This window comes from Perognathus longimembris, chromosome 18 (assembly GCF_023159225.1).
Source record: "Perognathus longimembris pacificus isolate PPM17 chromosome 18, ASM2315922v1, whole genome shotgun sequence".
Classification (NCBI taxonomy): Eukaryota; Metazoa; Chordata; class Mammalia; order Rodentia; family Heteromyidae; genus Perognathus; species Perognathus longimembris.
The window spans coordinates 3,738,885-3,765,395 of NC_063178.1; the positions used below are offsets into that span (position 1 = coordinate 3,738,885).

Consider the following 26,511-nt stretch of genomic DNA (forward strand, 5'->3'; position numbering starts at 1 on the left):
AGTTATTCAAAACGAAACCCACCCACCCAAGGCGGCGGCGCGGGCCCTCCGCGCGTGAGAGCCGCAGCCCAGGCCGAGGGCCGCCCGCCGGGATCCACGAGCGAGCGAGCGCACTTCCTACCCTGCAGAGGAGCCCGGGCGGCGCGTCACCTCCGCGTAAGCACCGACCTAAGAGAAGGTTTGTAGTCATGAAATCCTGAAAAATAGACTTTCTTCACGAGGGGGATCCGGCTCACGGGGCGCGCCCAGGGCGGGCGCGGGCGGGCGGGCGGGCGGCCCACGCACCCACCCCGCCGGGCCTCGCCGGCGCGCACGCGCACGCGCACCGCCCCCGCCGCCGTGCGCCGCCGGCCCCTCCCGCGGGCACCTGCGCCTCACTGGGGAGACTTGGGGGGAGTGTTCTGTTCTCGGTGGGGGCGCTTCCCCGCCGCCGCCGCGGCCGCCGGGGGAGAGGGCCGCCGCCCAGGCTGCCGCCTCGGATCGCGGGGGGCTCCGGGGGTGGCGGGCTTGAGGCCGGGGGGCTCCCGGTATCTCTCCCCGGGCTCGGCCGGCTTCTTCTCCTCCTTCCCACAACTGACAGTGTTGGGCTTCTGTTCTTTGGGGGGCTGCAAGGGGGAGGAAGGAGGCTCTTTACTCGTCCTCTGACAGATCTCCGCATAGCTGGGCTTTCGCAGCTCCTGCAAACAGACAGACGTGGGGTTACACTCACACCGGGGGGCGACCCCGGCCAGGAGGGCGGGCGTGGGCAAGCAGGTCCACCTCAAGACAAGTCCACTTCGCAGCGCTGTGTTTGTTTTTTTAGGTTTTCAGGCTACAACGTTTATTATCTTTGACGAAGCTATACAAAGGGGTTGTAATCCAGCACGCCCGGGGTGCTCTCTCTTTCACAAGCTGGCAGAACCCAATGGCTGCGCATCCCGGGTCTGCAGCTCTCCCAGCAGCACACTGCAGAAATGCCTCTGACTCATGGCTGACGTCAGCCGGGTGTGGTGTCACACGCCTACAAGCTTAGCTACTAAGGAGGCGAGATCACAGGGATCAAAGTTCAAGGCCAGCCCAGGCAAAAAGTGAAGGAGAGAGCTTGTCAATCCGGTTATGGCATCCCAGTTACCGGGGGGCACGGGGAGGTGGTCACAGTCCTGGCAAAAAGTGCAAGGCCTTGATTGAAAGACCAATAACTCAAGGAAAATACACTGCAGCTCCTGCGCAGGCCTCGCAAGCCCGAGGCTGTGAGTTCAAACCCCAGTACTGCCACAGCTATGACAGCCGCCATCCCAAGAGCGAGCTGCAGAAGGCGGAGGAGCTGCCTGCAGCCTGGAGGCGACCCGGAGCCCAGGTGGAGAGGGCGATGCTTGGCCTCCCCCCACCCCACCTCCTCCGGCCGGGGGGACTGCCTCGCCTCTCACACAGGGGCCCTGTCTGGCTTCACACTGAAACCTAAAAAACGTGCACTAGGGCTTTTAGGTACGCGGGGTCACTTGACAAATAACTGGCTAATTTTAACCCAGTGAACATTCTTTCAAGACTCAGCCGAGGGGGTTGAAGGGTCGGCCCCCAAGTGTATGCAACGTGCCCACGGTGGTGGCGTGGACCACGGGGAGAAACCAGCCCCGACGGCTCAGCAGCCCTGTCCTTCTGTTCCTTTGTTTCCGCTGGTGCTGGAGCCTGAACTCAACGCCTCCTGCTTGACTGGCTGGCTTGTTTCTTGCTCACAGCTGGTGCTCTACCACTTGATCTGCACTTCCGGCCCAGCATTTTGCTGGCTAATTTAAGATGGTGTCTGGGCTTTTCTGCCACCGTTGGCGTTGAACCTCGAATCTCTAGATCTGAGCCTCCTGAGCAGCTACTACAGCAGGGTGACAGGCGGTGACCCACGGGTGCCCGGCCTAGTTAATTCCTTGTCAAACACAGGATACACAGAGCAGATGCTGAGCTGCCCACAGGTTCCATGGGGGAGCAGGAGACGCGATCTACTGCCTCCGAAACTCTAAACTCTTCCCACCCACACCGCCACAGGACTCCACGGCCGTGGTGAAGAAGAAGACTAAAGAGTAGGCAGTAGGAAGCCTTCTTCGTTCAGAACACACAATACACACACATGCGCGCGTGCACGCACACATACAACCCCTAAAATTCGATTTCATTTAAAAAAAGGGAGATGCAGGATAGTGCCATGTCCTCTTCTTTTCCTATTTTTCTTTTTGGTCCATTGTGGGCGCTGTCCCTGAGCTCTTATGCTCAAGGCTAACACTCTACCACTGGGAGCCACAGCACCACTGCTGGTTTTCTGGGGATTAATTGGAGAGAAGGCCTTTCCTGCCCAGGCTGGCTTTGAACTGTGATCCTCAGATCTCAGCCTCATGAGTAGGTAGGATTACAGGTGCAAGCCATCGGTGCATGGTCTAGTACTATGTCTTTTTCACTACACAGAAACTCATAACTTGAAGAGGAAAACAGAGATACGTACTGTGGCGGCTCCATTCACCTGCACTGATTTACACGCAGTCGTAGTGAGGGTGGGAGGGAGTCTGTCCACACTGTGTGTTTCCTTTTGCTTTTCTACTGCCTTGGTGTCCCTGTGAAAATGCACCCAGCAGGTGAGTCTTACACTGACAGGCCAGTCCAATGAGCACACAGTGGGTCTCATGCAACGGTACAGGCCACTCTAATGAGCACACAGTGGGCTTCATGCAACCCCACAGGCCAGGCCAGTGAGCACACAGTGGGTCTCACGCAACCCTACAGGCCACTCTAATGAGCGCACAGTGGGTCTCATGCAACCCCACAGGCCAGGCCAGTGAGCACACAGCACACCAACAGTAGAGGAGCAATACTCACTCAGGCAAACGGGTGGGGGATGGGGCTCGTTCGTACACTGCTGACACAGCACAGGAAGCTGGCATAGAGGGCTCTCTGGGGACCACAGTAGGAATGGTGTTTGTACTTGCATCTGTACTGAGGCTCTGAAAATCGTCAAAGTAAAATTTATGATAGGGTAAAGAGTCTTTCGTTGGATCTCTGCTAAGGGAGGTTACAGTCTAATAATGTAACTAAATACTTTATCAAACACCTGCAGAGCCTGTGAAGGCACAGGAATGCTCAAAGGAACTGTGACCACCTTACCCCAGAAGTGCAGAGACAAGCGGGAACAACAGACCAACTGCCAAGTCTCAGAACGAAGACTCAGAAGACAATCTACTCCCACAAACATCTCACTTGTCCTCTGCCTTCTTGCTTTTTAGCAAATGTTAGAATTGGTTCTCTCTACCTTTCCACTACAGCGACAAGGTTGTTTTCTGAAGAAAGTATCTATCAAGCACATCTTATTCATTGGATACTTCATGACTCAATAGAGCCTGGCACTCACACTCAGTATCTGCTAGGTATGGAGTTCCAAACGCAGTTCACTTTGACTCATAACTGAAAGAAGTCAGAAGACACCTCACACCTACATCAGCTTGCACACCTTGTGGTATGTGGTAGAAACAGACAGTTTTCCTGAATTCACAACAACCCCTGGAAACAGGTGTGTTAATGATCCCAACTTATTAGGTAGGGAAACTTACAGCTTAGAACATAAGCTGTCCAAAGTTTTACACCTGAATAAACCCAGATCTTCTGACTCGAGCCAGTGACTCCCTAAGTCCCTCTTCATACAAGTCCATTCTCCTTTAGTTAACAGAATGATATATTTATATTGTGATTTTGAAAAAGCAACAAGTCATTAAGTCTGAATATAAAAACAAAACCAATGCTTAGGAAATACGAGCAATAAAAGAATGGTATTTATCTTACTCGTTCTTTTGCTGATCCTATTAAACTAGATAGCCTGTTTTCAAACAAGTCCTCTGTCTTCAAATTGCCTGCCGCTCCAGGTAATGGAGGAAAGTTAGACAACCCGAGTTCGAAGCTTGGAGACGGTGGCTTTGGTGGAGTCGGAGACTGAGTCTGGCTGCTCTGAAACAGAACGACACCCCACAAGTCATGCCAGGTGGAAAGAGAAAGACAGAACAAGTGAAAAACACAGAGTCTTGACTCCCAATATTGGCCTGAAAAAAGTCAGTAAACAGTGTGTAGTAAACTCCTAGAATATACCTCACTTTACAGGGCCAATGTCCCCAGAAATGCATTACAACAGGATTCCCCATATGTGAGGAGTCCGGGGAAAATGCCAGAACTTCAGCGAGAGCAAGTTAAAGAATGAAAATGGATCCAAACTAACAAAATAATTGGACTATTTTAGAAAGCCTTGTCTGTTTATGCCCGAAGAGCAACACAAGTACCACACCTTCAGGTTAATTTCACCCAGCTGTGGGCTCTCAGGACTAGTTTATACTTACTAAGCACTCTGCTACTGTACACTTCTTGTAATCTAGAATAATGAGAGATGCTCAAAATAATCCAGTGATGCAGAGACACTGTGACTTCATCTACATGTTTCTGAGGTAAAAAGAGCTTTTCAGATTAAGCCTATTATAGCTTAATCTTTTAGGAACTAAGATAGGCAATATATTGGAGTTACAAAGGGACAAGGCCTGCGGATGGAGCTTGACTCTGAAGGCACGGTTACCTATTCTTAGAGTCGAATGTCTTTTGTATGGTATGAATATTCCTCCCTAGTTTTAATTTCCCGGGTCACTGCAGAACGTCTAAGTGGTCTACAGATATGAACGCATGAGCCAGGAAGACAAAGCAGAAGGAAGCAGAGTGTGACGGGGGTTGCTTCGGGACGCGCCCAGCAGGGCAGCAGCCATCGCCAGGCAAATGCCAACTCTGTTGGGCTAAATGGCCACAGGGAGCAGCAGTTCAAAACGGAACCAAGTCTATCTAAAAGTAGCTTCAAGTGGCATTATTAAATAGAGCATTTCTGAGCTCTAAAGAAAGCCAGAATGCACCTCTTGTGATGGGAAAGCATACATGGGGTTGCTTGGGACTGCTGAGCCGAGAGTTTCCTACAGGTCTGCTCTGGTGGCCGCGGGTGCGCGCGTGGAGCCCTGGACCTGCTAAGTCCTTCCGTGTCAGTGCCCACGGCCAGCTCTGCAACTCTGTTCTCCCACCACTCCCGCTGAAAAGCCCACAAGCATTTTCTTCAGAAGATACTCGGTGGAATCAACACAAGCGGCAACTCATATACTTCATACACGCATGAAGCACTTATTTTGGGTTTGTCCTGTTTGTAAATTATAGCAGAATGCACTACCACCAGACAAACTGGGTAGATGCTAAAATACTTTGGGTACAGTTTGGTCAGTTGTAGGGCTCACATTCAGAGTCGGGGCACTGCCCCTAAGCTTTTGTGCTCAAGGCTAGCACTCGCCACTTTGAGCCACAGCACCATTTCCAATAAAGTATTTTGAATAATTTTTTAAAAAGTGAACCAATTTCCTACAAGGAAGGAGAAGCTTAGTCTGCTTGCTTAAATTCATGGCTCTGATTACCCCCATTTGGGCCATTTCACTTTCTATAGTTTCAGTTACTTGTAGCCTAAAATAGTAAAGGGAATTCTGCAAACAGAGTTCCTAGGTTTTCAACTGTGTTGGATTCGAGTGGTGTGATGAGACACTCGCTGCACTTGGCTGTCCTCTTAGGGTGAGAACCATCCCTCTGCCTGGCCCATCCGTGCTATAAATGCTGCCCAACTAATAGTCACCTAGTAGCCATCTTGGCTAGCTAATCAACTGTGGTATCACAGTGCAATGTTCAAGTAACCTTTATTTACTTAACAATGGGCCCAAGGCACCAATGTAGTTATGCTGGCAATCAAGGTAAGGCAAAGAAAAAACAAAGAGCTTCCTTTAGATGAGAGGGTGAAAGCTCTTGACTTATACGCTGAAATTGCAAAGGAAAGCCAAATTTGTGCTAGTTGATGTACCATCTGTGGAAGTTTCCAACAGTGTGTGCTCAGAGCTTGGTGAAGATGGGAAGGAGCTGGGCCCTGGCTGCTCTCACTTGTAATCCTCACTCCCAGAGGGCAGGTTTAGGAGCACAGACCAGCAAGAAAGTCTACAAGACGCTGTTCTTTATGGAGGGAAACTGGGTGTGGAGGTGTGCCTGTGTGATCCCCGTGATAGTGGGAAGATGAAGCAGACAGGTCGTGGCTCGGGCTCGTGCCCCAGCAGGAAGCCAGGCCTGTGACCGGCAAAGAACACAGGCGCAAAGGGTGATCCCCCCAGCAGAGCAGCCACAGGCCCAGCCTCGCCCAAGGACCCCGGTGTCAGGACGCTTCCCTGTGCGATGCTGCTGGGTTTTAAATTCTACTATAAACCCAGCACAGTGAGGAACTTTTCTGGACTCGCACACAAGTAGTACCTGCAGGAATAAGTTCTTGGTTGCATCTGTCTCCTGCCATAAATATCTGCGTACAAGCTAGCTAGCTATTGATACTTCTTTTTTTTTTTTTTTTTTTTTTTTTTTTTTTTTTTTTGGCCAGTCCTGGGCCTTGGACTCAGGGCCTGAGCACTGTCCCTGGCTTCTTCCCGCTCAAGGCTAGCACTCCGCCACTTGAGCCACAGCGCCGCTTCTGGCCGTTTTCTGTATATGTGGTGCTGGGGAATCGAACCTAGGGCCTCGTGTATCCGAGGCAGGCACTCTTGCCACTAGGCTATATCCCCAGCCCCCTATTGATACTTCTAAAATCCTCCACAAAGGGGTTTGAAAGGCTCCTTCTCAATCCATTTAGTTAACTCCCATTTGTTCACTATGAGACTTAAACATCTTTATAAAAATGACATGTCTCTGTACTCACTGTAAACTTCTCTTCTCTTTTTTTCCGATACCCAAATGAATTTTTCCTATGAGGAGAAAGAAAAAGACCATTATTTTTTCTAACTCAGGAAATTTAACTAAGCACAGGTTTGTGCTTACACATTCAAGGCATCCATCAATTTGGTCCTTACTTTGTAATCTTTCTGAGATGATTTTTTGGGGGGGGGGGGATGGTGCCAGTCCTGGGGTTTGAACTCAGGGCCTGGGTGCTGTCCCCGAGCCTTCCCCCCCCCTCAAGGCTAGTGTTTTACCACTTGAACCATAATTCCACTTGCTACTTTTTGGGTTAGAGTTAAGAGTCTCATGGACTAGACTTTCCTAGGCTGGCTTCTAACCACGGTCCTCAGATCTCAGCCTCCTGAGTAGCCACGATGACAGGTATGGGCTCCTGGCACTCAGCTTTGATTTTGATTCCAGAAGCTACACGTAAGAAGCCGAGAGTAAATTTAAACGGATGTCTGAATAGGTAAAAGAAAGGGATGATAGTGATTTGAAAGAGACAAGCGATCCTGTCTCCGCTGATAGCATACGTGTCACCCCGAGACACGGGAGGCTCAGATTGCCAGGCCCGCCTGGGCAGAGAAGTTCCCAGGACTTGGTCTCTACAGGAGGGGAAGTTGGGTAGGACAGTGCATGTCTGGGCAGACTAGCCCGGGCACATAGCTGGGTGGGAAGTAACACCCTACTCTAAAAAGCAAGGCTCAGTGGTATCAAGTCACCCTAGCAAGCACTAAGGCCACGAGTTCAAACCCCAGAACTGCCCCCCCAAAAAAACCCAAACAACAAAAAACAAACTTACTCAGTAGCTAGAATTACAAAGACAAGATTGATTAGCCATTTAGATAGAATGGAAAAATATATATGTAAAACCAGACACCAAATGCTTATCAGATGAGTATTGATTTGCTCATCGCTAAAATGTGAAAGAAGTCAATCGTCCCCCTTCCTCTTTCACAGCTTTAGGTGACTATGGCTGACCCTTTACCACATAACCACACAAGACTTCCCAATCCCAACAGCTGTCTATACCTACACTTACCTCCTCCTTCTTCTTCTTCTTCTTTTTTTTGGGCCAGTCCTGGGGCTTGGACTCAGGGCCTGAGCACCGTCCCTGGCTTCTTTTTGCTCAAGGCTAGCACTCTGCCACTTGAGCCACAGCGCCACTTCTGGCCATTTTCTGTATATGTGGTGCTGAGGAAACACTAGGCAAGCACTTCACCACTAAGCCGCAGTCCCAGCTTTAAGCTTGCCTTCTGAGTGAGTGTTTAAGGTTTCTATTATCCTAATCAGACACTCTGTAGGCATCAGGGCTGTGTTATACAGCACTGCATGGGTTTATACAGTTTAATAAGTCATAGGTGAATTCAATTTGGCAATTGAGCAGTGTGACCAAGACCTTTAGGATTCCAGAGCAAAGCTAGACTGTCTCCAGTAGAAAATCTACTCTGTCCTGTAGACCACTCCAGAAATAACTCCTGACTTTTGGCTGAGGCTTATTAGAGGCTAAACACTAGACTATGGGATAATCAAGTGATCACAGACTTGAGCTACCCATCATGGGTGGGTAGCCCTAATGCTGGTCATGAATAAAACACTCTACCATCCTGTGGAACAGGTTACTTAGCCCCTTAATGATCAGTCTCCTGTGCTCTCTGTCCACACCTATGGCCTCAGAAGAGGCCAGAGATCTAGCTGGATGAGAGCCTGGAAGAAACAGGACGCACGGCGTGGTGATATGTGGGAGAGGCGTGCCGAGCAGGCGTGTTGAGGCTGCTGTTCACACACAGGCTATACTCATGGGCGGCCCTTTGTTGTGGATAGCCTACTCGTCACCACTAGAGGTATCTGACGCAAGCAGCCCCAACAGTTCACAGGGAACATGGGGTCCTATCAGCTCCGCTATCAGTAGATCTTACCAGACTCTTTACTTACCCTGACAGGGTGGCCACCTTTGCAAAGACATGGCCACAGGACAGAGGGGGTTCCTAGTTCAAAACCACAAGACAGAACACAGCACGGCTCCACAGGCAAAGAAGTCACAGCATCAAGGTGTGGTGCAGAATCACTGTTATACCAGTCTGCCCTGTCATCCTCCCCACTCTGAATGCAGGTGGATTGTCTGCAAGCCTCGCTCCCCTCGAGCGGAAGGTCTAGATCCTCTTCTTGCTGCAGAGCCTTAGGCACCCAGTGAAAGGAAGTTGCCTGTCAACTGTGGCCTTAGGATCCCATTCAGAATCTAGGACTGTGGAATGGTATGCTATCCCTGACCGGCCAGAGGCGTGTTGGAGAGCCAGCTTAACCCCTCGGGCCACATGTTCAGTGGACGGGAATGGCTCCCTTGATGGAGAGATGGCAAGTCTCCAAGCAGGGAAAACCTGCATCTGCTAGGCAAAAACACGAACACCCATTACTGTTGCCATCTGAAAGCTCAAAAATAGTTGGGGGCAGAAAGTAATTATCAGGTAGAGCACTGTGCTTCACTAAGGTAATGGAGACAACACTGAGGTGGGCAGCTACTACATTCAGGGTGCCCCTTTTGTCTGTGAGTCTCTGATACCTGATGAGCCAACTTGGTATAAAAATAAAAGGAACCCTGCATGCTGGGATGGAAGTTTTGTGGAGAAGTGGGAAGTGGAGTAATGGAGAGGGACAGAGGGGAAAAGACTGACTATATACACGTGTGGGATTGTCGCAATGAATTTCCCCCTATACAACTAATGCATACTAATAAAAAATAATTGGCAATTTAGGTTTGGTTGGTTGTTTTTGTTGACTGATACACAGCCCAGTGGCAGTTCTGCTAAATCATGCTCTCTGTGGCCACTCTATTTTCCAATCCACAGCTTCACCGACACTGATTTCATTGTTGAAAAAGAAAAGAGCTGCTTCTGGCCTTCTCTCTGTTTAATTCTCAATCTGCACTGAATGTACAGACAGGTACATCTTCTGGTGTCTCACTCTGCCATGCTTCGCAAGCTGGAGCCTACAAGGTGAAGCTCCACGGCGACTCTGTGCTGTGTCTGCGACACCATGCCCACCTTGTGGGGTCTTCTGTGCCCTATCTTGATGGCTCTCACAATATTTCAACTTTTGTTATTATTATTACATATGCTCTATAGTGGCTTGTAACTTCTGAGATTACTGTTGTAGTTATTTTGGGGTGCCATGATCTGTGCCTTCATAAACAGTGAAATTAGTAAACATAGTATATTTTGGTGCTCTATCAACCAGAGATTCTTATTCGCTCTTTGGCCAAGGATCAAGGAGTAATTTTAACTTCCAAGTCTTAATTTTTTTGTTTTCATCAGTCCTGGGCTTGAGCTCTGGGCCTGGGCGCTATCCCTGGGCTTTTGTGCTCAAGATTAGTACTCTACCACTTGAGCCACAGCTCTACTTCTGGCTACTTTGGTGGCTAACTGGACAGAAGAGTCTCATGGACTTTCTTGCTTGGGCTGGCTTCAAACCATGATCCTCAGATTTCAGCCTCCTGAGTAGGTTGGATTACAGGTGTGGGCCACTGGCACGTGGCTTCAAGTCTTAATATTTGTGAAATAGATTTCATAAGGGAAATTCTGCCATAGACAGTGACTTCTCTGACAGATATAGATACGTCATTCCTAATAAACTGAGAGCCTCCTGGAAAAGACTCATCATTAGGGACACCACTGAGAACATTTGTGACCCATGAGAAGGAGTCAAGTGTCAATAGATGTTCAGAAGAAGTGAATACTCCAAGAAAAATGAAACTATTTCTAATTAGCAACCACTCACGGTAACTATATAAAATCTTTCATGTTTATAGCCTTTGACTTTCTGAGGCATATATGAAAATAATTCTAAAATACATCTAGAGATATGTAAAAATATTTATCGTTTACAATAGGTATGTAGTATCTGTTCAACAAAACAGATGAACCACTTACCTTCCCCTTCCTAAACCAGGAGAGGATTCAAGACTACTTGGTTCCACACGCCCAGTTCCAACCTCTCTCTTGGTATAAGTGGAAGGGTTTTGTGTTCGTGTTCTAGCTTGCCCTGCTTGCCTCGTTTGTGGACTCCGGACACCATTAATTAATCGATCTGCAGTGAAGTTAAATATGGAAGGACTCTCTAGTAGTCCCGGCCCTCTCTCTGCACTGGGAATCGCATGGCGCAGATGAGATTTACTAGGATTCCTGTAAATAACATAGAACCACTGTTTAGGGTATGCTAATATGAAATATTTAAGCTAAAAATCTGCTTTGTGTTTAATATAAAAATGTTATATTTAGAATAACTGACAAACACCATTTAGGATAATGCAAATATGTCAATCATGAGCCAAAGTCCTATTTGTAAGGTTTGCTATTTCTAAGTCAAGGTTCATGTTAAAAAGCAGCTATATAAGGTAACAGGCTGAATCTGAAGAGGATCTACTTGTTTAGGTAGGCAACAGATAATGGTGTTTGATCTTTAAAGACTGTAGTTGTACATTTCAAATAGTTTTATCTAAATAGTTTTATCTCTGATGAGCATTACTAGTAGTTAAATTGCATCTCTTATTACAAATAACAAGAAAAACAGCAACACGGAGTTCTAGAGCACGTGACCACTCTTAGCACTTGCCTGCTTCTAGGAGGGTACTGTCTGAGCGATGTCAGAGGGGAAGTTGTAGGTTTGAAGGTTGGTGATGTAAACCCATTTATAAATCCAGTACTTGGAAATGGAGTTACCTAGATTAAGAAACAAACAGTTGAAAACACCATGAAACCAGACGTCAAGTTGGTCAACACTATTGCATTTATTTGGGGATAACCTAGGTCATTTCTTCCTCTTGTCAAATATTGTGATCCATCAAAATACATAAAAAGAACTGCAGCTAAGAAAAACATCCTCCAGTACATGAACCCACCTTCTCAATTTCTAGGGCAATTACTACATCTATCATTTATTTTTTTATGACTACAGCTATCTTTATTATCCAAGTAAATGTAAAATCCAGAACATGAGTTGAAGATTTGTTTTACTAGAGCAAACTGCATAAATGTCTGTTTTGTTTCCATTAGATTAAAAATTTCCAACTGTCTAGTACAGTGTCAGTAATTTAAACATCTGTAAAGCAGATTCCCCAAACAAAACAGAACAAAAAGCAACTTACCAAGGGAGGATCAAGGTAACTCTGTGTTGCTGACCAGGTCTGGGGGGTAATCAGGCTGTACAGAGGAAACTGCTGCTGGGGACTGTATACTGGAGGTAAATAAAACGATGCTGTATAACGCTGATGTGTATGAAGGCTCATGTCCAGGGGTCTAAATCCATTCTTTGGCAAAAATGTGTTTATAGCTATTGCCTTTGCTTTTATCCGTGCCTGTTTGAAAACATTTACATTACTAGCAAAATACTTAGGAACATTGATTAGATACTAAAGAATCTGGCATAACTAATGGTCTTGCTTACCTTAATTGGTTTTCCTTGAAAAGTTTTGACTTCTTCTCGCAGATACTTGTAAGCCTAAGGGAAAAAATCATCCAAAATACCATTGTGTTAATCTTATAAATAAGATAAACTTGGTAGTTCACTCCATAATTTAAAGAATTGTGCTTCTCTTTGGGCCAGAGATCCCTTAGAATAACCTCTTATGTGTTATGGAACTTCTACACAAAATCCCACCAAGATTTGTCTATAACTTTATAAGAACTAATAAATAATCAGAAAACCCTCCCACATACCACAGGCTAAGAATCCTGATGTAGGATGAAACAATGAATAGAGTCTTAGTATTAATCACAATATGAAACTGGAATTATGTAGTTCAGGCAACACTAGATAGGAAGGAGAAAAAATGTGGACTAAAGTACTGAAGTCATTATTTATTTATAGCTCTACATTCCTCCAAATTAAATTTACATCAAGCCCTCTGTAAAACTCTGAGTACATGTCCAGCCATACTGACTGGGCAGGTTAACAGTGCAGGTACTAACTATTCCACAAGCTGTGCTTTTCACCCCTCATCCCCCCCCTGCCCCACCCCCATCCCCTTCTGCTCAACTAGAACCTGATCCGCAGGTTTTTATGTTTTCTCTTCTGAACCGTCATTTGGACCATTTAACACTTATAGTTGTCTATTTGTTTCCTCCAAACAAGATGCTTCCTTCAAGAGCAATGAGACAAGTACCTTGCCTTCATCTGTATCTTCAAGCTTACCAACCATACCTTAAAGACGCCTTGCAGCACAAATGATACCCTCTAAAAGATTATTTCCCTACTTGCAAATAGTAAAGCCTTTCTCTGCCAAGTAACAGAGGCTGCTTCTCCTTCAATGACCTTACAAACTAATGTCACACTTTTCTATATTGCTACAAAAACTATCAAAAAATATCTACAACTCAATTTTCTCTTCTTTATATTCAGAGTTAACATGATAACCACAGCCTTCAGCCTTAGTCTCACTGTGCACTAATATCAAACATTCATAAACCAAGTCCTTCACAGGCAGTGAAGGAAATGACCTACCTGTTGTGCATCAGCTTCTGTTTCAAATGTAATGAACCAATTGTCATTATAGGCAAATTCACAGTTTATAAATTTTGGTAAATTATCTCCTTTAAATAGTGCTTCTACTTCCTATGGGAAACAGAGAAATAAGACATGAATTCTTGGGACATGAGATAGAAAGGTACTGCCCCAACAATGGGAAAATGAACCTTAGAGGAGGGGCTGCGCTGACTCCATCTAACAAATCCTTAATGCTCAAACTGCTCCAAGAAACTCTTTTGGAAAAACTCTTTTGCTCATGCTGGCCTTGAACTTATGTCTCAGGCTCCTGAATAACTGTGCTCCCATCAAGTATCCTAACTCCCCCTCAGAATCAAACATATGAAAGATTCCAACAATATAAAAATGCCCAGTACCGGGCTGGGGATATAGCCTAGTGGCAAGAGTGCCTGCCTCGGATACACGAGGCCCTAGGTTCGATTCCCCAGCACCACATATACAGAAAACGGCCAGAAGGGGCACTGTGGCTCAAGTGGCAGAGTGCTAGCCTTGAGCGGGAAGAAGCCAGGGACAGTGCTCAGGCCCTGAGTCCAAGGCCCAGGACTGGCCAAAAAAAAAAAATGCCCAGTACCCAGTAAAGTAAAATGGGATGATTCCTGCCTCTAATCCTTGCTACCAGGGAGGTGGGGATTGGGAGTGACTTGAGATCAGCCTAGGCAAAAAATGGAAAAGAACTCACATTGCAACCAAAAAACCCCCTAGGATCTGGTTCAGGGTGGACCAGGTGTAAATCTGAGACCCTATTTAAAAAGGAACCACAGCAAAATAGGTGGGGAGGGGCATGACTCGACTGGTGTAGTGTCTGCCTAGCAAGCACAAGACCCTGTGTTCAGATTCTAGTGCTGCCAAAAGAGAAAATAACACATCAACTCAGAAGCCACTTGACTAGTGCTAAGTTAGTATTAGAACTTTGCAAACTCAAACAATGCTACTAGACTGTTGATGTGGAAAAAGTTTTACCTTTTTGTCTCTGGAAGAATCCTCTCTAAACTATGGTACAAAAATTAGATCAGTATCTAAAATGTCTATTCTAATCACTGACAAACATGTGGCTACATGCAAGAAACACAGAAGTGTCTAGAAACTTCTAGCTAGTTCTTTTAAGCCCAAGCAGATGGCACCTGCAACATAAGAGTCCTTGGAAACTTATTTCCTTTAATTTTCTCACTCAGATCGCTTTGGACTATTTACTTTCCTTTATATTTCAACTTTTCCTAGTTATTATGAGGTTTACTCTGAACCATTTCTCTTTACATACTGAATCTGTGTAATTTTTATATGCAGAAATATAAAACTGAATATGGAAAATTCTACTTGGCTGTACATTTTATAACATTTTTAAAAGTCATCAAAATTAGGATATATGTCCAAATTATCTTGAATAAAGACATATAAATTAGTAAGATTATTCAGAATCTTAATAAAAATATGAAGGAAAACATTTAACATTTGGTTTCTTTACATGTTGCAATGCAGAATCAGGAAATATAGTATCTTGTATTGAATGGAAAGTAAACAAGATCATGATTTCTTTCCCTGGGGATATATCCTTGTTGGAATCCTGGCAGTTGCTACATTTTCCAAATACTTTTCCTTAACAAGCTTTCACACTATTCTACTGGGACAAAATAGAAATGTCAATTTCTTCTGAAAGTAGAGGAATGACTTTCCTCTGAGTGACCCTGGGTGAAATCACACCAGACATGAAATAAAGACTAACCAACTTGACTGGGTTCTTTGAAAGAAGTCAAAAGCAAGAAGCTGCTGTTCTCTTCACAATGCCCTCTTATAAATATATTTATCATAAAAACTACTTTATCTTTATTGTGGGGTTTATTATTCTTTTCTTATTGTTAGTTGGTCCTGGGGCTTGAACTCTGGGCCTGAGTGCTGTCCCTGAGCTCTTCAGCTCAAGGCTACTGCTTTACCACTTGAACCACAGCGCCACTTCCCTGCCTGGCCTGGCATTGAGCTGCAATCCTCAGATCTCAGCCTCCTGAGTAGCTAGGATTATAGGCGTGAGCCACCAGTGCTGGGCTTATTCTTTTTTCTTAGTGAATAAACACTTAACTTCTAGATATTGAAACATATAAACCATCTACTACCTTTTGATGGAAAGCAGTACCCAAACCAAAAGGTATGAGTCATTTCTTCTTACAAATGAATCATACCATCACTATCAAAGTGGGGAAATCCTGGGGGAAATATTACCATATTCTTAAACCCTCTATAAAACACAGACTTAATAAAATAAAAAAAAATAACAAAAAACTCTCAGGAAAATGTCCATGTACCTATGAGAAGAAAAATGACTTACATGGGCTGGGGATATGGCCTAGTGGCAAGAGAACTTGCCTCGTATACATGAGGCCCTGGGTTCGATTCCCCAGCACCACATATACAGAAAACGGCCAGAAGTGGCGCTGTGGCTCAAGTGGCAGAATGCTAGCCTTGAGCAAAAAGGAAGCCAGGGACAGTGCTCAGGCCCTGAGTCCAAGGCCCAGCACTGGCCAAAAAAAAAGAAAAATGACTTACTTCTACAGGGGTAGATTCCGATATTTCACGCAGTATCACGATACAGCGGTTTTGATTTGGCCTTACTTTTTCCCCCTTTTCATCCACTTGGACTAAAGGTAAAGCTGTGAAGAAAAGAAAAATAAATGGCAAAACTCAAATGTTTCTCAGTATTTCAAGCATTAAGTATTACTAAGCACAGAAAAAGCCAATATATAACAGCAAACTATCAAAAGTTTTGAAATTCTAGAATAAAACCAAAAAGCTTGAAACAATCTTGCATGTTAAATTTTCAAAGCTAAGAAAGATGAAACACTTAAAAGGCACTACAAGAGTTATTACATATGTAACCCTATGAAACAAAGGTCCTAGACAGCTCAAACACCAGAAGTATACTGAAACACTAGTTTTATCTGCTTTCTCCTTTCTACAAGTCCCTAAAATAAAATAATTTTGTCTTACTATGACATTCCTATATTTTAGCATTTTAAGATTCACAAGAAGTTTCCATGTGCCCTTTATGCTATTTTTCCTAATGATAACATCTTGTATTACTAACCCAGGAAGAGGCCAGATTTCACCAGTTTTACATGAACCTATCTACTAAATCTATGTTTTGGAATTCAGCATTCTATGATAGTAATCAAAGCTCAGAAATACTGATTCATGTAAAGACACAAAATACCAATATCAGGAATGGAAGAGATGGCATTGCTATCTGTCTTACAATATTTAAAAGCATACTAGAGAATATCACAAAAATTTCACACTAATAAATGTGACAACTTATATATATGTAAGAGAAATTTTCTGTGTGTGTGCCAGTCCTGGGCTTGAACTCAGGACCCGTGTGCTTTCTCTGAGCTTTTTTGCTTAAGGCTAACACTACCACTTGAGCCACAGCTCCACTTCCTGTATCTATTATTAGAATGTAATCTACGTATTTGGGAGGCTGAGATCTGAGAACTGAGGTTCAAAACCAGTCTGAGTTGACAAATCCTCAAGACTCTTACCTCCAATTAAAGAACAAAAAGCCAGAAGTGTAGGCATGGGTTTAGGGATGGAGTGATAGCCTTAAGTGAAAAAGCCAAGCAAGAACCGAGGCTCTGAGTTCAAGTCCACTACAGACACACACACAAGATGAGCACTTTATCATCAATTATACCTAAGAAAAGCTGTTTTCCTTTCTTTAAAGAACAAATAAACAAAAATGAAACAAATTGTAGAAGCTAAGTCTGCAAAGCAAACTAGGATGCAAATAAACTACAGTTGTGAAATGATATGTAAATGAAAATTGTGACACAACAGCTAACACTTCTTTATCTTTTTTTTTTGCCAGTCCTGGGCCTTGGACTCAGGGCCTGAGCACTGTCCCTGGCTTCTTTTTGCTCAAGGCTAGCACCCTGCCACTTGAGCCACAGCGTCACTTCTGGCCATTTTCTATATATGTGGTGCTGAGGAATCGAACCCAGGGCTTCCTGTATAGGAGGCAAGCACTCTTGCCACTAGGCCATACTCCCAGCCCCAATAGGTAACACTTCAAGGATTTACATTTCCTGAAATCTCTGTGGGTTTTGGATGTAATGCTTAAACATTCATTAGCTGTTGCCAAATTTCGAAGAAACAAATTCATCCACAATATCCTTCTAAGGAAAAACGTTAAGATTTCATCAACACTTAAGCAAGCAGTTTGAAATTCTCTCCAGTTGTAAAAATGCTAATGTATTTTATTCTAATGACAAACACTAGTATTTATTTTCATGAACATAACAACTGTCATTAAAATAGCCCCTAAAAATACTTTTGTCCTTCAAATGATCCATAATGTTGCATTCAGTGCTCCCAGTATGTGGATAGGTTTCGGGAAAGGAAGGGAAAACCAGAGGCAGTTTGACTTGGCAGCACCTAAGTACTATTAGATGGCTACAGGTATAAAGGCTCACGTATAACAGAAATGGTATATAGACCAGTTTTCATTTAAAATTGTTATTTACTTACATCTTAGCACTTCAACAATCAAATCCACATCAGTACTGAGTTTCTTGATATGGTCAAGGTTAGCTACCGTGGTAATTGGCACATATTGATCACTATCCATCTGTGATATAAGATACATGTCACTAGCAAGATTCTCCCTGTTGAAAGAAAACAAACATAACTGCTATTTTTTTAAGGAGGTTCACAGGAGGTACAACTGTGGTATTCTATTGCTTTGGACTTAGATCTGAATCTGACTCATAACCCCATCTTTGCTCTCTGTCCTTAAGTACACTTTTTACAGACACGTGGAGAGGCAGAGAGCAAAAGTAGATATACACTGAACTTGATGAGTAGTTAATTCTTTTCAAGATAAAGTAAGAGCTCAAAAAGCTTGTGCAGTTTATTAAAAATATACACAAGCACAATACCAGTGCCCTTATGCCTGTAATCCTAGCAACTCAGGAGGCTGAGATCTGAGGACCTTGGTTCTAAGCCAGCTAGGGCAGGAAAGTCCATGATATGCTGACCTCGAACTAACCACCAAAAAGTTGGAAGTAGAACTGTGGCTCAAGTGGTAGATCGCTAGCCTTGATCAAAACAAACAAACAAAAAACCCTTCCGGGACAGCATCCAGTCCCTCAGTGTATACACACACACACACACACACACACACACACACACACTCACACACACACTTTTTTTCTAAAGTAAGGAAATCCAGATAAGGCTGGGATATGGTCAATACCCAGAGTACAAGCAATAAAGTCTGGAACACTTGGCTGGAAAAGCTGCAAATTTATGTCTGGCTTTCTAGCAGCCAGAATTATAAAGAAAATAATCAGTAACTTTACCCACAAGATCAAAAGGTAAGCCATAAATCACTAAGATGGGCTGTTTCCTGGTATCTTGGGCCACATACAACTGCTCCTGGTGAATTCTCAGGAAAAACACAATGTGGGTTTCCTAAGGACCTCTTCTTTCAATGTCCCACGGACGGCCAATGAGAACTGCAGAATCCCGAGTGACTGGCGCATGAGAGGGAAGTGCTGCTCTGTCCTTCCTCTCAGCGAATCACTGCTGAGATGTGGGTGGTCGCCACCGGAGAGCTACACAAGGACTCGTGAACAGCAAGGGGCTGTGATTTTCAACTGTGCCACTGGGCATTTACTTTCACATTATGCCATTATGTAATTGACTCAGTGTCCCCAATTAGTGACAAAATGGAAGCAGAAGGAAGGCCTAAAAACAGAGGCGCTTCACCTCAATTTCAAAGCATCTCCATTATCTTTGAGGAGCCTATATCAGACAATGCTGTAAGGTTTTCAGAGTTCCAGAGAGAATGCTTGAAAAATCAGCATTCATAGAAAACTTTACACAAGGCCAACAAGCTATCTTCAAACTCAAAGAAAACTACATTGAACCCAAGCCTGTACATCCATGTTTGTCATTTAACATGAAAGGTTCTACCATACTTTTAAGTAGAAACATTATTACTGAGGAAAAAAAAGGACATGAGTGCTATAATAAAGAAGTTGCTCCTACAGTGTTCAGCACACTTTGAGAACAATGTAGGCTAAGCCTTTTACTTTCAAACTGCAGTGAGATGGAAAATTAAGCCCTTACTACAGGGAGTAGGCATGCATGGGGGGGGGGGGGTGCACATGCATGTGTGTGTGTGTGTGTGTCCAGAAATCCATACAATTCAGATAATCAAGATAAAATTCTAGATGCGTCTACAGATGATTATGATCCATTGTCCAAAAGGCTACCTACATGACACACTAGCTTTCTGATTAATAAGCATACATACAGAGATAACTAATAGACATACATTCCTATGGGAAAAAAATCACATTCGCATGTTTTAGAGACATGGCTCAGCAGTAAAGCACTTGCTTCGCAAGCGTGAGGTCCTGAATTCAAATCACAATATTACAAAATGAATAGACTGATCAATCTCATTTTTAGATAACCAACTCACTAATACCACAGATACTAGGTACTAGAAAAATTATGAACAACTTACCTAGATAAGCAGAATTCCAATGTTTTCTTAAGAACTTCTCGAGGGTCTTCTTCTTGACTTTCTGGTTGAGACTCATTTCCTCCTACATAAAGGTAAAGATCAATTCAGGGAAAGAATGGCTTAAATTTTAGCAAGAAAGTAATTTAATATGGCAGTACACACACACACACACACACACACACACCTACCTACATATGTACACAGAGAAGAAAATGTTACAAAAAGCCCCACAAAACAACAAAAATCCTGGAAACAGAACAACAACAAAAAACATCCCCTCTCTTTTCTTTGAAACAAAAACAGCTGAAAGCCAGGCCCCAGTTGGTCAAGCCTGTAATCCTAGTGACTCGGCTGTTGAGTTCCAGAAGATCATGGTTCAAAGTCAGTCCAGGAAGAAAAGTCCACAAGACTTCAGCTCCAAAACAATCAGCAAAAAGCTGAACAAGAGGCATGACTAAAATAGTAGAGCACCAGCTGAACAAGCAAGACAAGTGGCACACGCCTGAATTCAAACTCAAGAATCAAAACACAAACAGTTTAGAAAATAATCTGATAAAATGTCATCAATAAAATAAACCTGTGACTTTTTAGCACAAAATAGCTGGAATAAATAGCTGATGTCTTGAATCACTTCAAAATGGATTTGCACTGGGAGAGAACCAGGGAAGGGGTGATATTGTCCAAAAAGAAGTCACTGTTTACCTGATTTAAGTAACTGTACCCCTCTGTACATCACCTTTATAATAACAATAAAAAATTTGCAGGTAATGGAAAAGAAAACAGATAAACATACATCAAGTAATATATAAAGAATAAGAAGGAGGGAAAGATAAATAAAGGTGAAAAGTAAATGCTGTAGATCGGGCTGGGAACATAGCCTAGTGGCAAGAGTGCTTGACTCGTATACATGAAGCCCTGGGTTTGATTCCTCAGCACCACATACATAGAAAACGGCCAGAAGTGGCGGCTGTGGCTCAAGTGGCAGAGTGCTAGCCTTGAGCAAAAAGAAGCCAGGGACAGTGCTCAGGCCCTGAGTCCAAGCCCCAGGACTGGTAAAAAAAAAAAAATAAATAAATGCTGTAGATCATAAGTTTTTACACTATAGCCTGAAATTTGCATTTCCAACTAGTCAAAGGGACAAATGAGAAACTGTCTGGTAACAGTATGCTAATAAGTCAGTTTAAAATGACCCCCAAGTATCCTGGGATAAGCAACTCATGAAACATCAGGTAATTTAGAAGCCTATAGTCACAAACAGCACTAGACCATGGATGACAGGCCTCTAATGGAGTGAAATAGTTCAGACTAAAGGAAGAGCCCCTGCCTTTGCCACAATACTGGACACTGAATAACAGCCTTGAGATGAAGGGCATTGAAGTGCTAAGAACAAAGAATGTTTTCATATGCTCTTACACAAATTAACCTGGAATAAGCATACATGTGCCAGGCTCAGACAACAGACACTGTATTTTAAAAGTCAAGGTTAAAAACCATGAAAAGGCAAAGGCAGAGTAGGGACATTAAGAACAGAACAGCACAGCTCATGTCACTCTTCCAAATGAAAAAGGGAAACAAAACTGCTAAAACCATCAAAAAGAAAAATACTGTACATAACACCAGGAGACCTGAGATGAAACGCAACCTGTCATGCCTTAATCTACAGACATTCCGTTTAAATTCACATTCCATCCTCAACATTTAAGGGGTATTTACTAATGATATTCTGCATTCCAGAAAATATTATAAAGCATTCAGCCTAAATAAGGCCAAGCCTCTTTTCCGCGGGTCAACATTCCAGTGCAAGAGGCAGGCAGTGGTTAGGAAAGTCACTGTACAATATAATGTGAGACCGGAAACGGCAAGGGGACAGAGCAACATCATGAGCTTCCGGACAGGAGGTGCTGTCTGATCTGATCTGAGAGAGATGAGGTATGAGAAAGGTGGGAAGTAAGTCCTAGGTGTGCTGCAACAAAGGCTCCTAAAGAGCTAGTCAGGAAATGCTAAGGAAGCTGGCATAACCCAGAAGAGAGAGAAAAGAGTAAGAGTAGGATAGTATTTTAATAAAGATCAAGCAGGATGATAGAATTTTAGCCTAAATACAACAGGAAACCAAATCAGGGCTGCATATAGATTACTATTACTGAACAATTTGTTGAAAAGACTATCTTTTTTTCCTGTCTTTGCCTTTCTGCATGCAGACAGACAGCTATCCAAACAGAAAAGAACCTAGAAATAAGTTATTATATGGTCAAATGATGTAAAGCCATTCGATGTATTTTGGATTTAAAATATGTTGGGCTGAGCATAGTGGTACATGCCTGCAATGCCAGCTACTTGAGAGGTAGAATATGAGAGGATAACCCCATCATAAAGATAGTAAGATCCAGGCTGGGGATATGGCCTAGTGGCAAGAGAACTTGCCTCATATACATGAGGCCCTGGGTTCAATTCCCCAGCACCACATATACAGAAAATGGCCAGAAGTGGCACTGTGGCTCAAGTGGCAGAGTGCTAGCCTTGAGCAAGAAGAAGCCAGGGACGGTGCTCAGGCCCTGAGTCCAAGCCCCAGGACTGGCCAAAAAAAAAAAAAAAAAGTGTTTTATATATGACACTAAAGTCTAAGGAACAAAAAGAATAGATTAAGAATTAAGACATTTTTATCCATCAACAGATACTATCAGCTGGCACTGGTGACGGCTCCCTGTAATCCTAGCTACTTAGGAAGGTCACATCTGAGGACTGTGGTTGGAAGCCAGCTTGGGCAGGAAAGTCTATGTGACTCTTATCTCCAACTAACCAGCTGTGGCTTAAGTGAGTGCTATCCTTGAGCAAAAACAGGTCATGAACAGTAGCTAGGCCCTGAGTTCAAGCCCTGGGACTCTCCCCTCCCCCTCCCCTCCCTCTCCCTCCCCCTCCAAAGGAGCAGGGCAGCTACACTTGTTTCAGAAAGAATGGACTTCAAAGAAAGGAAATTTGCTTTAATGATAAAGGAGTCAAGTCTCTTAAGAAGACATAACAATGTGTGAGCCTAACAGAAAAACTAGCACAAACACTTTGGAAAACAGTTTGGTCTTCCAAACTGTTTTTGTATAACACTAAACAAACTTTCTACTGTAAGATACAACTATTGCACTCCGGAGCTTAAGGAATCAAACTGTCATGTCTATATAAAAACTTGCATACTGATGTTTACCACAGTCATTTAAACTGCCAAAACTTGGAAGCAACCAAGATGTCCTACAGCAGGTGAAGGGATAAACTGTGGTTTGCCAAACAATGGAATGATTCACCACTAGGAAGAAATGAGTCATGGGAAGACACAGAAGAACCTTTAATGTATATTACTGAACAAAAGAAGCCAGTTTGTAAAGGCAACGTACTGTATGATTTCAATTCTATAGTATTGTGGAAAAGAGAGACGGGAAAAGTAACAGTGGTTGTTAGGAGATGGGGAAGGGAGAGATAATTAGAAAAGGCACAGATGAAACCAAATTAGAGGTGAGCAGTTTCTTATTACCGATAAACACTTCTACACTGGCCCACAGTCCTGGCCTCTTATTTTATCTGTTTTTAGTCTTTCTTTTTTCAAAACCATTCTTTCATACCTCTGCAAAATAATACATCCTCCAAACATCCTCATGTCACTAACTCCATCGACAATTGTAGTAGAGTTCAAATCCTCCTGGATTCTAAGACTCTTCAATATGGCTTCAATGCCCTTACCAACCCTCTACCTATACCATCATTCGATCCATCCTTTTATAGTCTGGATTCCTATGTTAATTGTTCAGCTCTGATTTAAACCACACTTTCATCTCATGAACAATGTTCCACTTCTAACCAAACGTCAACTCTGAAACTACTCATGCCTTATATCTCCCAGATGCCTTTTCCCTACCAGGGCCTCATCTCTGTGGTTAGATAAGAGTGACTAAATTTAAAGGAAAACTAGGAGGAAATACATCCACACACCCACATACCCACACTCTTAGGGGGAAAGACTTATTAAAAAAAAAGACGTGCAGTGGCTCATGTCTATAATCCTAGCTAGACAGGAACCTGAGAGTGGGAAGATTCTAGTGTAAGGCCAGTCTATACAAAAAAAAAAAAAATGTGCAAGACTCCTACCTCAAACAATAAAAAGATGGACATAGCTTTCAACCCAGCTACATGGGAATTATAAATAGGACAATTTTGGTCCAGGCCAGCCAGGGAAAAAAACTAAGAAACTGGAGACGTGGCTCAAAGTGGTAGAGCATCTATCTACATGACAAAGCACAAGTTCCTGAGTTCAAACTGAAAAGGGAGGGAGGGAGGGGAGGGGAGAAGAGGAGGGGAGGGGAGGGGGAAGGGAAGGGAAGGGAGGAAAAAGATAGACATACAGACAAAACCTATAGTCTATATGAAAGTGAGCTGATAACATGGCTTTACCTGTTTCACTATTTTCAGGCAGAGGTTCATATTCTGAGTGCTCCAGAGCCAAAGCATTCATGTCTGTCTGAGTGGACTCCTGTAAGTCTGGTAAGGCTGCATTCTCATGGCTTTTGTCTCCATCTCCATTGGCATCCAATCCTGTAATCCCAATTTTAAGCCAAGAGACAACATTAGAAAGCACAGCTCTCCCTTAAAACGTAACAAAATAAACCTCACATCTGGAATTATTCAGCTGGTTTAGCTGGACTAGGACAAACGTGAGATAGGAACTTCCTGAGGATTAAGGTAGTAAACAGCACAGGCAGACTTGGGAAGGGGGCTGTTTCTGGCCCCGGCCTGGCTGGGAGCTCACCTTGCTGGCCGCAGTCTGCATGCTGGCTGGGGACTTCCTCCCAGGCGGCACTCACACCAACGGCTGCATTACTCGCTTCCAAGTGTAACATAGGAGTCCCCCATACTTTTGCATTAGGATTTAGCTCTGAAACCTTAGTTGTTGCAACCTGGGGAAAAATGTTATATTTATATTTTTATGTAAATTTCAACCAAGAGCAACGTTATTAACAGAGTTAAATCATACCTACGTTAAAAGTATTCCAGCTAAAAAATCTGAGCCAATCTATTACACATACCTTTGGGATGAAAAAAAGGTTAAAAAAAGTAACACAGGCTGATGCAGTCAGAACTCCCATCTAATCTTCCCTTACATTCTGAAATTCCTCCTAACTTAGCACAAGGCCTTCAGGAAGGGTTCCGTGTCTCACGGTCACACAGTCTTAATATTCATTAAGACTACAGAAATCCTGTGCTCAATTACTGGAGTCCTCCCTTCAAAGAGCTGCTCAATTCAGTCAGGTAAAAGCTGGAACATTTTCTTGTGACCACAACCTCATCAGACTTATTCCCTTCCGGTCACCAACCTCCTCCCTGTTTCTAAGTCTGCTAGCACCTGCTGCTCCTATCCTGCTTGTTCACATGCTCGTTACAGACACGCGTGGGGCTCACTCCTTCATTCTCTCTAGGAATTGTGGTCTTTCCTAATATACCCTAAAAACTTTCAATAAAAGGGACAGTGGTGGCTCACAACTACAATCCTACTGCTTTCCGAGGCTGAGATCTAGGATTAAAGCTCAGAGCAACCCCAGCACACAGATCTGCCCTGATTCTTACCTCCAATTAACCAGCAAAAAAAAAAAAAAAAAAAGAGAGAGAGAGAGAGAAACAGGTGGATATGAAGATATGGCTCAGTGGCAGAATGCCAGTCTTGAGTGGAAAAAGCTAAGCAAGAACATAAAGCCTTGAGCTCAAGCCTAAGTCCTAACATTCCTAACTAACCAACCAACCAAACAAAACCCTTTAACAAGCCAGGCACTGGTGCCTGAAATCCTACTGCTCAGTCAACTGAGATCTGGAGGACTGTAATTTGAGGTGGGTGGGAGAGTTTGAGAAACTCTGTCTCCAATTAATTGGCAAAACAGCCAGACTAGAAGTGTGGTTCAAGTGGTATAGTGCCAGCTGTGGCCAAACAAGCCAAGAGAGAGGAAATGGCATGGACCTGACAAAATCCCATTAATCACCCCACAACGCTGAATCCCCTCACTCCTCTCATTTTTCTGACGTAATCTTTTTTTGCTTATAAAAGAAAATTTTCCCCAAGAAAAACTGAATGTCCCAGTGACAATTACTCCCCAAATTCTAACCCCAATTCTGCCACCACAATCCCTCAATAAACCTAGACAATTTGCCTTTTCAAACACACCAACTTCCACACACCATGGTGCCAGGAATTAGAACCACCTAAAGAAGGGAGCAGGGCTTGGTTCCACGTGTCCCTCGGGCCCTGAGGAGGTAGCAAACTGCACAGACAGTACTTAGTTTCCACACTCTACAACATGTGACAGGATAAAGAAACACCATTAATGAGCTATTTCAAGAGATCATGAAGTTTAGCTATTAAAAAATAAAACAGAATTAAATACAATTATTAAGATGTATTTCTTAGCAACTGATTTGTCAAATTGGAACCACTTTGTACAACTATTAAATAAAAAATATACTGAGTGGGGATCCTGCAATCCTAGCTACTCAGGAGGCTGACATGTAAGGACCACAGTTCAAAACCAGTCTAGGCAGTAAAGCCCATGAGACTTGTATCTCCAATTAACCATCAAAAAGCTGGAAGTGGAACTGTGGCTCAAGTGGTAGAGCACTAGCCTTGAACAAAAAAGCTCAAAGATAGCACCCAGGTCTTGAGTTCGATT

General features: G+C 43.6%; 1 protein-coding gene across 4 annotated transcripts in view; it reads right to left on the reverse strand.

The window, feature by feature from the left end:
* Positions 1-336: 336 nt before the first annotated feature.
* Positions 337-26,511, reverse strand: part of Larp4b (La ribonucleoprotein 4B) — a 60,477-nt gene continuing 34,302 nt past the window's right edge. For 3 of the 4 annotated variants that reach the window (XM_048367444.1, XM_048367443.1, XM_048367441.1), the window contains 15 exons: positions 24,606-24,753; positions 24,251-24,391; positions 19,820-19,901; positions 17,812-17,948; positions 15,835-15,938; positions 13,258-13,368; positions 12,202-12,255; positions 11,903-12,112; positions 11,371-11,477; positions 10,689-10,940; positions 6,746-6,791; positions 3,796-3,957; positions 2,839-2,963; positions 2,468-2,576; positions 337-677 (listed from right to left, as the gene is read on the reverse strand). In XM_048367444.1, coding sequence (XP_048223401.1) covers positions 375-677; positions 2,468-2,576; positions 2,839-2,963; positions 3,796-3,957; positions 6,746-6,791; positions 10,689-10,940; positions 11,371-11,477; positions 11,903-12,112; positions 12,202-12,255; positions 13,258-13,368; positions 15,835-15,938; positions 17,812-17,948; positions 19,820-19,901; positions 24,251-24,391; positions 24,606-24,753 — 2,091 coding nt within the window. In that variant the 3' untranslated portion in view covers positions 337-374. The remainder of the gene's footprint in view (positions 678-2,467; positions 2,577-2,838; positions 2,964-3,795; positions 3,958-6,745; positions 6,792-10,688; positions 10,941-11,370; positions 11,478-11,902; positions 12,113-12,201; positions 12,256-13,257; positions 13,369-15,834; positions 15,939-17,811; positions 17,949-19,819; positions 19,902-24,250; positions 24,392-24,605; positions 24,754-26,511) is intronic. The other variant, XM_048367442.1, reaches the window with a different exon arrangement.